Genomic DNA, 13534 nt, shown 5'->3' on the forward strand with positions numbered 1-13534 from the left:
ACCGTCGCGAGCGCGTCGAACGCGAGCGAACGCGCGAGGCGCGAGTGGCGGCGGCATGGGTGGCGGCGGCGAAGCGAAAAAGGCGAAAAAGGAAAAGCGCGCGAAGCGCGACGGCGACGACGGCGAAAGGAAGAAGAAGGCGAAGAAGAGTAAAAAGACCGACGCGGGAGCGGGCGATGCGGACGATTCGAGCGGGCGCGAAACGCGCGAGGAGGAGGCGGTGGAGAGAATCGAAGCGCCGGTGGATGGAATACTGAGCGAGACGACGTTCGAGTCGCTCGAGTTGAGCGCGCCGACGATGAAAGGGATCGAACAGATGGGATTTAAGACGATGACCGAGGTACAAGCGCGGTGTGTGCCGCCGTTGCTGGCCGGGAAGGATGTGTTGGGGGCGGCGCGGACGGGGAGCGGAAAGACGCTGGCGTTTTTGGTGCCGAGCGTGGAGTTGTTGTACCACGCAAAGTTCATGCCGAGAAATGGGACGGGAGTGATGGTGCTGTCGCCCACGCGTGAATTGGCGCTGCAGATTTACAACGTCGCGCAACAGCTGATGGAGAAGCACTCGCAGACGCACGGATTAATCATCGGAGGCGCGAATCGACGCGCCGAAGCCGAACGCTTGATCAAGGGCGTCAACTTGCTCGTCGCCACGCCTGGACGGTTGCTGGATCACATGCAGAACACTCGTGGATTCACGTTTAGCTCGCTCAAGGTGTTTGTCATGGACGAAGCCGATCGCATGCTCGATATCGGGTTCGAGGAGGAGATGCGAACCATCGTGAAAATGTTGCCAAAGGAGCGGCAGACGATGCTGTTTAGCGCGACGCAAACCACAAAGGTTGAAGATTTGGCGCGCTTGTCGTTGAAGAGTCCGATTTACATCGGCGTTGACGACTCGCGCGCGGTGTCCACCGCCACGGGCGTCGAGCAAGGGTACTGCGTCGTCCCGAGCGAGCAAAGGTTTTTGCTCTTGTTTACGTTTTTGAAGAAGAACTTGAAGAAGAAAATTATGGTTTTCTTTTCGTCGTGTAACTCGGTCAAGTATCACGCCGAATTGTTGAATTATATCGACATTCCCGTGAGCGACATTCACGGCAAGCAAAAGCAACAGCGAAGAACGACGACGTTCTTTGAGTTTTGCAAAGCCGACCGCGGCGTTTTGTTGTGCACCGACGTCGCGGCGAGAGGCTTGGACATCCCCGCGGTGGATTGGATCATTCAGTACGATCCTCCAGACGACCCAAAGGAGTACATTCATCGCGTCGGGCGCACGGCGCGAGGGACGGACGGAAAAGGACGCGCATTGCTCTTCTTGATTCCAGAAGAGTTGTCGTTTTTAAAGTATCTCAAGTCGGCGAAGGTGCCGCTCAACGAGTACGAGTTCCCGACGAAAAAAATCGCCAACGTGCAGAGTCAGTTGGAGAAACTGGTGGAGAAAAATTATTACTTGCACACCAGCGCGCGCGACGCCTATCGAGCGTACATTCTGGCCTACAACTCGCACACGCTCAAGGATGTGTACAACGTGCACGCGCTCGACCTCAACGCCGTGGCGAGCTCGTTCGGTTTCCACAAACCTCCCAAGGTCCAACTCAACCTGGACTCCAAGGCGAGCAAAGGGCGCACGAAATCACGAGGCGACGGCGGTCCGGGAAGCGATTACCGTCGCCAGAAAGGCACCGGTCACAATTTTAGCGCGGAAAATCCATACGGTAAAAAGGATTCGAGCGATTCGCGTCAATTCGTACGCATGTAGTAGCCCGCGTATCACTAGCGATCAAAGACACCAATCACTCAGTATTCATCACTCTCGTTTTACAAACTCACTTATCCATCGGTTCCAGCACGACGGGCGTCGCGCTCCCCTCTCGCGGCCACGCCTTCATGCGCGCCTTCGTCGCGTCTTCCCACTCCTTCGTCATCGTCGACGGCAACGGATCGCCTGCTCGCGCGCGCGCGCGCCCATCGTCAGTCCCCACCCCCTCCCGCGCGCTCGCGTCGATCGACCCTCCGCGCGCGCTCGCGCGCGTCCGTTCGCCCGTTCGTAGGGTCGCGCCTCGACCCCCCTCGATCGCGCGCGCGCGCCCGTTCGCGTCGCCCTCGCCGCGTCGCGCACCTCCGAACACTTTCGCGACGTTCACGGCGTAATACGTCACCCCCGCCGCGCCGCACAGCGCCGCCGTGGCGCTCGCCACCTGCGCGATCGACGCGCTCGTCATGGCGCGGCGTCGCGGTGTGGCGTCGCGCGCGGCGTCGTGATCGACTCGTCACGTATTTAAGGACTCTTCTTGGGTCGCGAACGGTCGATCGTCGTCGCGGCGTCGTGCTCGAGTCGTCACGTATTTAAGGACTCTTCTTGGGTCGCGAACGGTCGATCGTCGTCGCGGCGTCGTGATCGAGTCGTCACGTATTTAAGGACTCTTCTTGGGTCGCGAACGGTCGAATTCAAAGCCCGCGACGACAGACGCGGCGTCGCGCGGCGTCGCGGCGCATCGCGACGCGCGCGAGCGGACGCGCGCGAACGCGCGAGCGCGCGACGCGCGACGCGCGCGTCGTCGTCCCGACGCGTCGAGAGCGCGGCGCGAGCGACGACGCGCGACGACGACGCGACGCGAGGGGCGACGACGGGACGACGAGACGAGACGAGACCACGACGACGCCGACGACGCCGACGACGACGCGCGAGCGCTCGACGAGGGAAGGGAGCGAAATGAGCGGGAAGAAACGCGCGCGGGGCGGGCGGCGGGTGACGGTGGACGCGGAGGTGGAGACGTCGCAGCGGGAGCGGGTGACGTACGGGGCGCCGAGCGGGACGACGACGACGACGACGACGGCGACGGCGACGACGACGACGGAGGCGAATGGGAGCGCGCGGCACGGTGATAGCGCGGCGATGGAACGATTGTTCGCGTTAGGCGCGGGAACGGTCGCGGGGGGGGGCGAAAACGATGCTGATGATGGATTAGGGGTGTGGTTGAGCGAGAGCGAATTCGGCGGCGGCGGCGGCGGCGCGAGGGGGAAGTCGAACGCGGTGGGCGCGAACGGCGAGCGTGGGAGGCTTTCCGTGCCCGTGGCGCCGGCGTGGGAAGAATCATCGGCGGAGAAGTCACCGGGGGGGCGGAGACGACGGGCGAGCCGCGATGGCGAGGAGCGAAGACGATCGGAGGATTTGTTTGAGGAATTGTTGACAAACGTCGAGCGCGGCGCGCCGGCGCGAGACTCCGCGCCGGCGACGATGGAAGTCGCGACGACGACGACGGCGTCCGCGGTGAATACACGCAAAGAAGGTGACCACACGCTTGCGCTGGCGTCGATGGATCCCGATTGGAACGACGAGGATGAGGATAGTCAGGCGCTCATCGACGCCGTGACGCTCGCGGAGAAGCGCGCCAAGATGGCAAAGTCGGCTTCTGCGACGACGACGCAAGCGAGTAACGCCGTGCCTTCGCTGAGCGATATAACCCTAGACGATGGCGATGACGACGACGACTTATTCGCCGCCGCGGTGGATATGGCTGAAAAAGCGCGCGACAGTCGCGTTGAGTCCGGAACGCCGTCCACGGCGACTTCCCCTAGGAAATCGCCTAGGAAATCCGCCGCGGTCGCGGCTTGCGCGCGCACGCAATCGGCGACTGCGCGAGTTAAAATTGAAGATGGCTTTATGGAAGATTGCAAGGCGGAGTTGCAGAAAGCGTTGGAATTCGCGAGAGAAGAAGCGGAGGCAGAGACTGAAATTCTAGGCACCTGGTTCGTCGAAAGCGTCGCGTCGCCGCGGATTGGCTGCGTCGAATCCCTCGTCCTGACGAAGGCTAGCGGTGCAAAGAAGACTGTCGTGCTGAAGGGTTATTGGCGAGAAACCCTGGTTTCAGTGGGAGATTCTCTGATCTTGTACTGTTTGCCCGGCGTGGCGCGCAAAGAAGACGTCGCGAAGGATATTGTCGAAGTCACTGACGATGGAGGGGTGATGATTATTCTTTTCCCGGCGTACTTGATAAGTGCGACGACGATAGGGAATGGTATGGACTGCCCTCGACAATCAGTGTTGCAGCAACAACTGCAGACGACGTGGGGTGACGCGAACGAGGCGGCGACGATCGGTACTATTATGCACGATCTCGTTGAGCACGCGCTCCTCGTCGGATCGAGCCGAGCACTCGTGCCGATGGCTTCCAAGGTGAAGAGCGTGATCGAAAGCAACGTGGACAATATATTCGCCATCGATTCAACCGAAAAGAAGCTGCAGCAAAGAATAGATGCGACCATTCCAGGTGTGGAATCATGGGCTAACAAGCTCACGGCGGCGTCTCGTGTGCCAAAGCTTGGTCGCGCGAAGCCCGGCGGCAACGCCCAGGTGCGAATGAACAGAAAAGCTGCGCACGATAAGCTTCGAAGAAAGTGCACTGTGGGCGTCGAGGCAAGCTTGGATTACAATACGTCTGCAACGTTGCAAGTTGACGACATGATTGACATAGAAGAACTCATTTGGGCTCCAAAACTTGGATTAAAAGGCATCTTGGACGGCGTCGCAAACGCCGTCATACGTCAATCGAAGGAAGATTTACCATTGCCGAGCGTCGTTCCGATCGAGTTGAAGACGGGTAAGTGGAAGTCTGTCGGTCACGACGCACAAGTCTTGTTTTATAATCTTATGATCGGCGAACGCTACGGCAAAGTGTCTCCTTTCGGCGTATTGCACTACACCACGGACGATAATGACGACGAAGGCACGAGTAAAATTTTCACGAATAAGCCGGCTAACATCAGCGCTCTGATGCAGCGTCGGAATCACCTTGCGGCAATGTTAAGACCGACGCCCGAAGAAGCGATGCAACACAACGCTCCAGTCCCGCACGGCAAGGCCCGTCTCGGGAACGGTAAGCTGCCGAAGATGCAGCCACAAAGCTGGTGTGAGCGTTGCTTCTCACAGCACGAGTGTTTCAGCTTGCATCGCGCGCTCGAGGGAGGAGACGGCGAAACAAGCGAGCTCGGCAATTTGTTCATCGGCGCCACCTCGCATCTGAACCAGACTCACGAAACAGCAATCCGTCACTGGATTCATCTGATTGATTTGGAATCTTCCGAGTCTTTGCGCAAGCGTGCAACTCCGTGGCTTCCGGTTGAACTCGTCAATCGTCGCGCGAGCGACACGTACGCGATCGACGACCTCGCTTTTGTTCGTGAAAGCACGCAAGAGAAGTCTGCATTCGTCGGTGATAATCACTATTACATATTCAAACCCTCAAGTTCTGTCGCAGAAAGCGTTCTGAAGAGAGTTGGGATCGCCGATCGCGTCGTCTTGAGTCGCGACAAAGGCTTGACGGTGATTTCTCGCGCACAAATCATTCGCATCTCAAATGATTCTGGCGAGGTCGTCATCGAAATGGCTACAGAACGACCATTACGCCGGGATACCGCAAATAATGCGATGGCACCGTTACCGGGATCGTCCGAAGAGAGCGCGCTATGGAGAATCGATAAAGACGGGGCTTCTCTCACCATGGCCGCGAGGACTCGTGGAAACGTTCTCGCGTTGTTTACCCAAACAGAACGCGCCGCTATCATTCGTCGACGCATCATCGATTTGGAGCGACCCAAGTTCGCTCCAATTGGTGACCATAAGAGGAAAATCGAAGTCGCACTCAAAGATCTCGGCTTCCCTTTGAACGACGAGCAGCTTTTGGCAGTCGAAAAGATCGTTACGGCTGAAGATTACGTCCTCGTGCAGGGCTTTCCGGGTGCCGGCAAAACAGCCATGCTCGTCGCCGCCGTGAAAGCTCTTCGAGCGCAAGGAAAATCGGTGTTGATCACGTCCCACACGCACAGCGCCATCGATAACGTCTTCTCTAGGCTTCCAGGAGTTGGAGTTCACGAGTTTATGCGCATCGGCGACGAAGTGAAAGTCGTCGACGCCGTGCAAGAATACAGGCTTGGATCAAAGCGATGGCCGTGCTCGAATTCGGATGACTTGCGTAAGGTATCAGAGCGCGCTATGGTCGTCGGTGCAACGTGCCACGCCATGGGTCACGCGTATTTCCAGCGTAAAATGTTTGACGTTGTTCTCATCGATGAGTCGGGGCAGATTACGCTTCCGAGCATTCTCCCTCCGCTCTTTGCGGCAAAGACGTTCGTGCTCGTCGGCGATCACCATCAGCTCCCGCCGCTCGTGAAGTCAAAACAGGCAATTGCCGGTGGACTTGGTCGATCTCTTCTTGCCATGCTGTGTGACGCACATCCAGACATGGTGACGAAATTGTCTTCGCAGTACCGCATGGCAGAGCCGCTGACTCGATTACCAAACATTTTGACGTACGACGGAAAGTTGCGCTGTGGTACGGAGTCGGTCGCGAAACAGTTACTTTCGCTCGCGCCTCTCAAAGATGCTTTCTCCTGCGCTCCGCAGTGGTTAGCGCACGTCATGAATCCCGCGAATCACACCGTTTTCTTGGATACGAGCGCGCTCGGCGCCGCGGCGCGCGAAACGCCTAAGCCGTATATTAATGAGGCAGAGATGGACTTGGTGCTGACGACAGTCAGTGCGCTCACAACTCACGGCGCCACGAGTGTGTGCGCATTATCACCATTTAACGCCCAGGTCGACGCCATCAAAGCTCGCTTGAACGGATTCAAAGCGCTCAGCGGCGACGACGCGCCTCGAGCGCTCACAATTGACAAAGCGCAAGGCCAGGATATGGACGCGGTGTGCATCTCCTTCGTCTGTTCGAACGATGAAGCCAAGGTGAACGTTTTGCTGAATGACACCAGTCGCTTTAACGTTGCGATCACGCGTGCAAAGAAAAAGCTGATCCTCATCGGTAACGCCGAAACGTTGCGATCCTCTCCGGTGCTCGCGCGAGCGCTCGAATTTTATCGCGCCGAGGGGTGGATCGTGCCGCTCACCATCGAAGCGCTGGATTTCACGAACTTCGTCCTCGGGACGTTCGAACCGAGCGTTCTCTAGCTTATTGACTACTATAGATCTAAAAATTATCTGTTGTACACACTACTCCTACGTCTTCGAGCGAGGACTCAGAACAGCAACTCGTCCAAAGTCTCTGTAATCGTGCACGCCCCCGGCTCGTACCGCGCAAACTCAAACGCGCTTCCATCATCCGCTAACGCCTCGATCGCTTCCAGCAACCCCTCAGGCACGCACCACCGCAAGCACTTCCTTTCCCCGAGCTCCTCCGCGAGCTCGCGTTGATGATTATCCATCAGCGTCTCGTTCACCACGACCAACAGCGGCCGTCTCGCGCGCAGCGTCTCGAACACCGACCCAGCTCCCGCGTGCGAGATCACCAGCGCCGCCCGCGCGATCTCACGATCGATGCTCGGTAAGTAGTCGACTATTTCGACGTCGAACGCGCGCGCGTTCGCGATGCGTCGAGGACGGTAGGCGCCGCGTCCGATTTGCATCGTTAATCCAGTAAAGCCTTTACGAACGAGCGCGTCGACGATTCGAGGGTCGTCCATCGCGCGCGCGAGGGCGTCGAACGACGTCGTGCCGACGGTGACGAACACGCGACGCGACGGGGGTTTGGCGCGAGGGGGCATGTCGCGCGCGGCGGCGCGGCGCGCTTCTGGCTGTGCGGTCGGTTACAACGTAACCGAACGTTTCGTCGTGACGGCGCCGCGTCAAATAATGTGTCTAATAGCGTGTCAAATAGCGTACCAAACAAGGAATCATCATCCATGCCGAGCGCGCGGGCGTGGATCAGTCGGAGATGAGAATCACGTCGGCGTCTCGGTCGAGTTTCTGCTGCTTCGCGCGGCGCGCGTTCTCTTCTTCGTCTTCGTCTTCGTTTTCGCCTTCGTCGTCGTCGTCTTCTCGCTTGTGCAGAGAAAGGTGAATCATGCAGTGATCGGAATCCATGAAACAAGACATAGGCATCGATTGTGCCGTGGTGTCGTCGAATCGATCGGTGGAGGTTTCGCACGACTTGATGCGCGCGACCAACTTACGCGGCACGACGAAGTAGTCTAATCGCATGCCCTGCCAACCGTCCAAACCTTGACCTCGCGTAGAACGCCAAGTGTACGTCAAACGATCGCCGTTAAAGGCGCGATAAGTGTCCACCATATCCGTCGCGGCTAAAATGTCGGTGAATCGTCGGCGTTCCGGGAGCGTAAAACCGCCCACCCCCTCGAAGAGCCGTGGACTCGGTCCGACGTCATGATCCTGGTGTGCCACGTTCAAATCACCCATCCACACCACATCCTTCTTCCCTCTGTAGTTTTCCAGAAACCTTTGAACTCGAAAGTCCCACAGCGCGCGCTTTTCGTACCGCTCGGCGTTGCTCCCGTTGTGCGGCACGTACGTGTTCAACACAATCATCTTTTCGTATTCGAGCATCAGCACTCGCCCTTCGTTCGTGTCGATTTCATCGGGCGTCACGTCCCGCCCATCGAGCGCCAACGTCCTGGCGACTCGAATCGGTTTCGCCAAACATTTCTTCACCATCGTGATGACGCCGGCGCGCCGCGCGTTCGCCAAACAATAATACGCGTCGTAATTCTTAAACGGCCGTCGCCCCATCAGTGCCTCGATGAATGCCTTCTCGTCTCGTAACTTTTTATCCTCAGCCCCCATCTTCGCGTGATCCCTGCGCGTTTCGATCGAATCACCGTCAGTCCTTCGTCTCGCGCGTCTCGCGCGTCGCCGACGAATCAAAGCACATCGAATCGAATCTCGCACCATTTGCCCGTTCCCTTTCCCATCTCCTCGCACTTCAGCCACACCTCCTGCAACGCTATCACGTCCGGTCGTTTTCGCATCACGTTTTCGCTCAGCGCGAGCAGCGCACGCGTGCGTCGTCCGTTCGGGTCGCTCTTGTCTCTGATTCTGTTGAGCAATCCGTTCGCGTTCCACGACGCGAACGACAGCGGCTCGGACGCGTCCTCGACCGTGAACGCCTCCGTCATCGCCATGAGTTCGCGCTCGAGCGCGCTCGCGCCCGACGTCGACGCGTCGCCCATGTCGAGTTTAATCGACGCTCGCGGCGAAGTGTCGTCACTTTTCGACGGCGTTTCGCGCGCCATGACGCTCTACGGCGCGTTCATGGCGCTCGTCGAGCGCAACGCGGTGCCAGACGTCGTGCTGCGCGCGGGAATACGCCGTAACCTGCGCGTGAAGTGCCTGAAAACGTTCGCGAACGTCGAAGATGAGCTGCGATGCGAGCAGGATTTCATCGAGGATTTGCGCCGACGGGAAACGATCGCGATCGAGACGGACAAGGCGAACGAACAGCACTACGAGGTGCCGACGTCGTTTTACGAGCTCTGCCTCGGGTCTAAGAAGAAGTACTCGTGCTGCTTGTACGAGGACGCGAGGACGACGCTGGACGACGCCGAGACGGCGATGCTGGAAAAGTATTGCGAGCGAGGCGAATTGAAAGACGGGATGGCCGTGCTCGAGCTCGGGTGCGGATGGGGGTCGCTGTCGCTGTATCTCGCGGAAAAGTACCCGAAATCGAAGATCTGTGGGGTGAGCAACAGTAAGACGCAAAAAGAGTTTATCGACGGCGAGGCGGCGAAACGAGGGCTGACGAATTTGGAAATCGTCACGCAAGACGTGAATAAGTTTGAACCGCCGGGAGGGTTGGGGTCGTACGATCGAATCGTTTCCATCGAAATGTTTGAGCACATGAAGAATTACGACACGCTGTTCCAGCGGTGCGAGACGTGGTTGAAACCGGGTGGGTGCATGTTCGTCCATATATTTTGCCACAAGACGTACCCGTTTCACTACGACGTCGAGGACGAGAGCGATTGGATGTCCAAGTATTTTTTCACCGGTGGCACGATGCCGACGGATAGGATGTTTGCGTACTTTGCGCGAAAGTTGCACTTAAAGCGACAGTGGCGCGTGAATGGAAAGCATTATTCGAGGACGTGCGAGGATTGGCTCCGAAATCTCGACAAAAACTATAAAAAAGCGGCGCCGATTTTGGACGAAACGTACGGCAAACAAAATCGCACGAAGTGGTACGTGTATTGGAGGTTGTTCTTTCTCAGCTGTTCCGAGCTCTTCAATTACAACGACGGCAATGAGTGGTACGTCGGGCACTATTTGTTCGAGAAGCTCGCGTGAGACGACGACGCCGCGGCGTCTTTCATTTAATATTTCACAGTTTTACAACACAGCTGTACAACACTAGCCCCCTTCGCGATTGATCTCCGCGAGCTCGGCACGAATCATATCTTGAATCGTCTGCGCGCCCTTACTCTTGACGTTCATCGTGAACGACGATTCGTCGTCCCAATCTTCGTCTTCGTCTTCGTCGTCCCATTCGTCTTCGTCGCCGTCGCTCGCGTCGCTCGTCGGCTTCTTCGCGCCCTCCTTCTTCTTTGGACGAGACTTCCCCATCGCCAAGCCTTTAGCCTCGTACTTTGCGTCTTTGACAGATTTTGCCTTTTCTCGCCGCTTCGCCTTCTTGCGCTCCTCGTTCCGCTCGCGACGGTAGACGATTAAACTGCTCACGAATTTGAGCACCTCGTCGCGACCCTCCGCGGTGACGCTGCTCGTGGAAATCATCGACGGCAAGCGATGCCACTTCTCGTCCAACTTGCGCCGCAGCGCCGCTTTGTTTTCATCCACGCTCGGCATCCCGGGTTTGTCTCGATCACACTTCGTGAACACGATCGTGAACGGCGTCTCGTGTTCGATGAGCCAATTCGCGTATCGCTCGTCGTTCTCCGTCGGCGGCACGCTCGCGTCCACCAACAAAAGCACCCCCGCGAGATTTTCCCTGCGCACGAAGTAATCCTTCGTGAACGCGTCCCATCGCTCGATCGCCTCCGCGTCCGCCTTCGCGTATCCGTACCCCGGCAAATCCACCAACCGCCACTTTTTATCCACTAAATAATGATTCATGCTCACCGTCGTCCCCGGCTTCGCGCTCACCGCCGCCGCGCCCGCGCCGAACGTGATCGAATTCAACAGCGACGACTTCCCCACGTTCGACCTTCCGATGAGCGCGATTTCCGGCAATCCATCGCTCGCCGGCGCATCGCTCGCGTCCTCGCTCGAGCTTTCGAACGCCACCTTCGCCATCTTCTTCTCCCGCGTCAGCTTTTCGTTCGGCGGCGGCAGCGTCTGCGCGCGCGCGCCCACGCGCAGCACCGGTCGCGCGTCTCGCCGTCCCAGCGGCGCCGTCGGATCGAACCCGGCCACGAACACCGCGCCTTCCCTCGCGCCCGTCGTCGTCGTCGTCGTCGTCGTCGTCGTCGTCGTCGTCGTCGTCCGTCCGCGCCCACCGCGTCCCGGCGGCGCCGCGCGCCCGCGTCCACCGCGTCCACCGCGCGCGCCGCTCGCCCGCGCGCGCGGCGCCGCGAATCCTCGACGCATCGCGCGCGTCGTCGTCGCGCGCGTCGCCATCGCGACGCGTCGACGTGTGCGCGCTCGCGCGAACGATCGATCGTCCGCATTCCGCGCGCGCGGCGACGCGCGGCCGACCGTCGCGTCGTCGCGCGCGACGCCGCGTCGACCGCGCGCGCGCGAGGGTCGACGCGAAAAAAATTCGCGCGCGCGACGCGGCGACGCGGCGTCGCGTCGCGCGTCGCGTCGCGGCGCGGACGCCGCTCGAGCGTCGCGCGCGCGGCGGACCGCGACACAACGACGCGCGACGGGCGTCGATGGGGAAGCGCGCGGCGCCCGACGCGACGACGGGCGACGCGGAGAGCCGACGGGTCGAGCGCGAGGCGAAGTGTCGCGGGACGGTCGAGGCGCTGAACGCGCAGTTCGCGGCGTGGATCGCGCGACGCGCGATCGAATCGCCGATCGTGAGTTGGCGTCGAGGGTGCGAGGATTACTTGAAACATCTCGATCGCGTCAAGGTGCGCGAACGCCCGGGCGATGCGATGCGCGCGCGCGAGTTTTTGCTCGCGACGAGGCGACGCGCGACGCGACGAGGCGACGCGTCGACGCGAACGTGAGGACTGAATGAATGAGACGACGACGCGCGCAGGTTGATTTCGGCGACGTGTTGGAACGCGTCGAGGACGAGAACGACGGAGAGACGACGAAGGCGACGACGACGGCGAGCGATGGGCGCGTGGACGCGAAGGGGAGCGTGAATCCGTTCGGGGGGGGCGCGGTGGCGGCGGTGCCGGCGGCGGGATCGATTTTTGGGAGTTTGCCGACGGCGCCGGGATCGACGTTTGGCGCGCCGTTCGGCGGCGGCGGGGGGCTGTTCGGCGGTGGGACGGCGCCGGGCGCGGGGACGGCGGCGGACGACGAGGACGAGGATGAGCCCGCGCGACCGAGCTCGCCGTCGTATCAGGCCAACGAGGCGGTGGAGGACGAGAAAGAGGTGGTGCTCTTGCGCGTCGGCAAGGTGAAATTTCACACGAAGAAGGACGCCGGGGATAAAAATTGGGCCGATCGCGGGGTGAATAGCTTTGAGTTTAGACGCGAAAAGGCGCCGAGCGAGGGCGACGTGAAGCGCTGTAGGTTGCTGATGCGAAACACCATCGGTAAAGCGGTGTTAAACGCGGGTTTGTACCCGAAAATGTCCTCGCAATTGACTGAAAAGAAGATGAAGGATGGGAGCGCCGTTCAAAACGGCTTGATCGCCACCGTGTTCAACGCCGAGGAAGAAAACCAAAAAGTCATGGTTTATTTACGTTTCGGCAAGGAGAGCGACGCGAAAGAGTTACACAAGCTCATCTCCGAAAACGTGGCGACGCTTTAGCAAACATAATTATTGAACCGCGTGCTTCGCAATTAATTACAAGAGAAATCGAGCGACGACGTCAATCGAAACTCAATTAATCCCCCTCTCGGCGCCCACCGCCCCAACTCGTGAGCTCCTCGACCTCCTCCCACGCGATCGCGCACGCCTCTCTCGTCGCCCCGCTCGCGCACAGTTCGATCGCGCGCGCCACCGCCGCCTCCACCGCGCTCCGCCTCGCCGCGCTCGGATCCGCCTCGCCGCTCGTCGCCGCGTCTCCGTCCTCCTCTCTCGCCATCAACCGTCCGCGCGCCTCGAGCGTGCCCTCCGCCACCGTGCACTCCCCCAACCCTCGACACGGCAGCGATCCCATGAGCGGATCCTTCGCTAATCGTTCGCGCATCTCCTTCGCCTTGGCCCGTTTCGCCGCCTCCTCCGCCTTCGTCGTCTTCCCGCGCGCGTTCAAATCCAAATCCTCCCCCTCTCCGCGCGTTCGCACCCCCGCTCGAGACGCCGCGTCTCGCACCTCCGCCACCTCTTCCCACGCCGTCACGCAGCTCGCGCTCGCCGTCCCCTCTTCCTCGCACGACGCCTTCGCGCGTTCCACGGCTTCGCGTAAAATCATCTCCAGTCGTCCCCTCCGCGCGTCGTCCCTCGCCGTCGTCGCCGCGTCCTCGTCCGCTCGCGTCGCGCCGTACAGCGTCTCCAGCGCCACCGCCGCGATCTTCGCCTGCGCCGCGCTCAGCTCGACGCGCCGCTCGACGCGCGCGCCGTCGTCGTCGTCGCGGGACGTCGCGTCGGCTTTGAAATCGTCGAAATCATCGTCTTCGCGCGCGCCTCGCGCTCGACCCGTCGCGCGTCGCGCT

The 13534-nt window shown here is 60.0% G+C and overlaps 10 protein-coding genes across 10 annotated transcripts; 5 read left to right on the forward strand and 5 right to left on the reverse strand.

Moving 5' to 3' along the window:
* Positions 1-298: 298 nt before the first annotated feature.
* Positions 299-1756, forward strand: OSTLU_25999 (predicted protein; the record flags this gene model as incomplete). Its single annotated transcript, XM_001419854.1, has 1 exon — positions 299-1756. One exon carries the CDS (start codon positions 299-301, stop codon positions 1754-1756), a length of 1458 nt encoding a protein of 485 aa, XP_001419891.1.
* Positions 1757-1823: 67 nt separating this feature from the next.
* On the reverse strand, positions 1824-2219 carry OSTLU_26000 (predicted protein; the record flags this gene model as incomplete). The annotated part of the gene is made up of 2 exons (XM_001420029.1): positions 1824-1942; positions 2117-2219. 2 exons carry the CDS (start codon positions 2217-2219, stop codon positions 1824-1826), a joined length of 222 nt encoding a protein of 73 aa, XP_001420066.1.
* A 491-nt stretch (positions 2220-2710) lies between these two features.
* Positions 2711-5320, forward strand: OSTLU_16966 (predicted protein; the record flags this gene model as incomplete). Its single annotated transcript, XM_001419855.1, has 1 exon — positions 2711-5320. A coding segment is annotated over one exon (2610 nt), but the record flags the coding sequence as incomplete, so codon positions are not given.
* A 177-nt stretch (positions 5321-5497) lies between these two features.
* Positions 5498-6958, forward strand: OSTLU_37931 (predicted protein; the record flags this gene model as incomplete). Its single annotated transcript, XM_001419856.1, has 1 exon — positions 5498-6958. The coding sequence occupies one exon, from the start codon at positions 5498-5500 to the stop codon at positions 6956-6958; it is 1461 nt and encodes a 486-aa protein (XP_001419893.1).
* A 155-nt stretch (positions 6959-7113) lies between these two features.
* On the reverse strand, positions 7114-7515 carry OSTLU_8530 (predicted protein; the record flags this gene model as incomplete). Its single annotated transcript, XM_001420030.1, has 1 exon — positions 7114-7515. A coding segment is annotated over one exon (402 nt), but the record flags the coding sequence as incomplete, so codon positions are not given.
* Positions 7516-7711: 196 nt separating this feature from the next.
* On the reverse strand, positions 7712-8919 carry OSTLU_16969 (predicted protein; the record flags this gene model as incomplete). Its single annotated transcript, XM_001420031.1, has 2 exons — positions 7712-8600; positions 8693-8919. 2 exons carry the CDS (start codon positions 8917-8919, stop codon positions 7712-7714), a joined length of 1116 nt encoding a protein of 371 aa, XP_001420068.1.
* Positions 8920-9055: 136 nt separating this feature from the next.
* Positions 9056-10087, forward strand: OSTLU_38159 (predicted protein; the record flags this gene model as incomplete). Its single annotated transcript, XM_001419857.1, has 1 exon — positions 9056-10087. One exon carries the CDS (start codon positions 9056-9058, stop codon positions 10085-10087), a length of 1032 nt encoding a protein of 343 aa, XP_001419894.1.
* A 369-nt stretch (positions 10088-10456) lies between these two features.
* Positions 10457-11059, reverse strand: OSTLU_6940 (predicted protein; the record flags this gene model as incomplete). The annotated part of the gene is made up of 1 exon (XM_001420032.1): positions 10457-11059. A coding segment is annotated over one exon (603 nt), but the record flags the coding sequence as incomplete, so codon positions are not given.
* A 572-nt stretch (positions 11060-11631) lies between these two features.
* On the forward strand, positions 11632-12689 carry OSTLU_26006 (predicted protein; the record flags this gene model as incomplete). Its single annotated transcript, XM_001419858.1, has 2 exons — positions 11632-11832; positions 11964-12689. The coding sequence occupies 2 exons, from the start codon at positions 11632-11634 to the stop codon at positions 12687-12689; spliced, it is 927 nt and encodes a 308-aa protein (XP_001419895.1).
* Positions 12690-12765: 76 nt separating this feature from the next.
* On the reverse strand, positions 12766-13293 carry OSTLU_16972 (predicted protein; the record flags this gene model as incomplete). Its single annotated transcript, XM_001420033.1, has 1 exon — positions 12766-13293. One exon carries the CDS (start codon positions 13291-13293, stop codon positions 12766-12768), a length of 528 nt encoding a protein of 175 aa, XP_001420070.1.
* Positions 13294-13534: the final 241 nt, after the last annotated feature.

This window comes from Ostreococcus lucimarinus, chromosome 10, assembly GCF_000092065.1.
Source record: "Ostreococcus lucimarinus CCE9901 chromosome 10, complete sequence".
In the NCBI taxonomy this organism is placed as follows: Eukaryota; Viridiplantae; Chlorophyta; class Mamiellophyceae; order Mamiellales; family Bathycoccaceae; genus Ostreococcus; species Ostreococcus sp. 'lucimarinus'.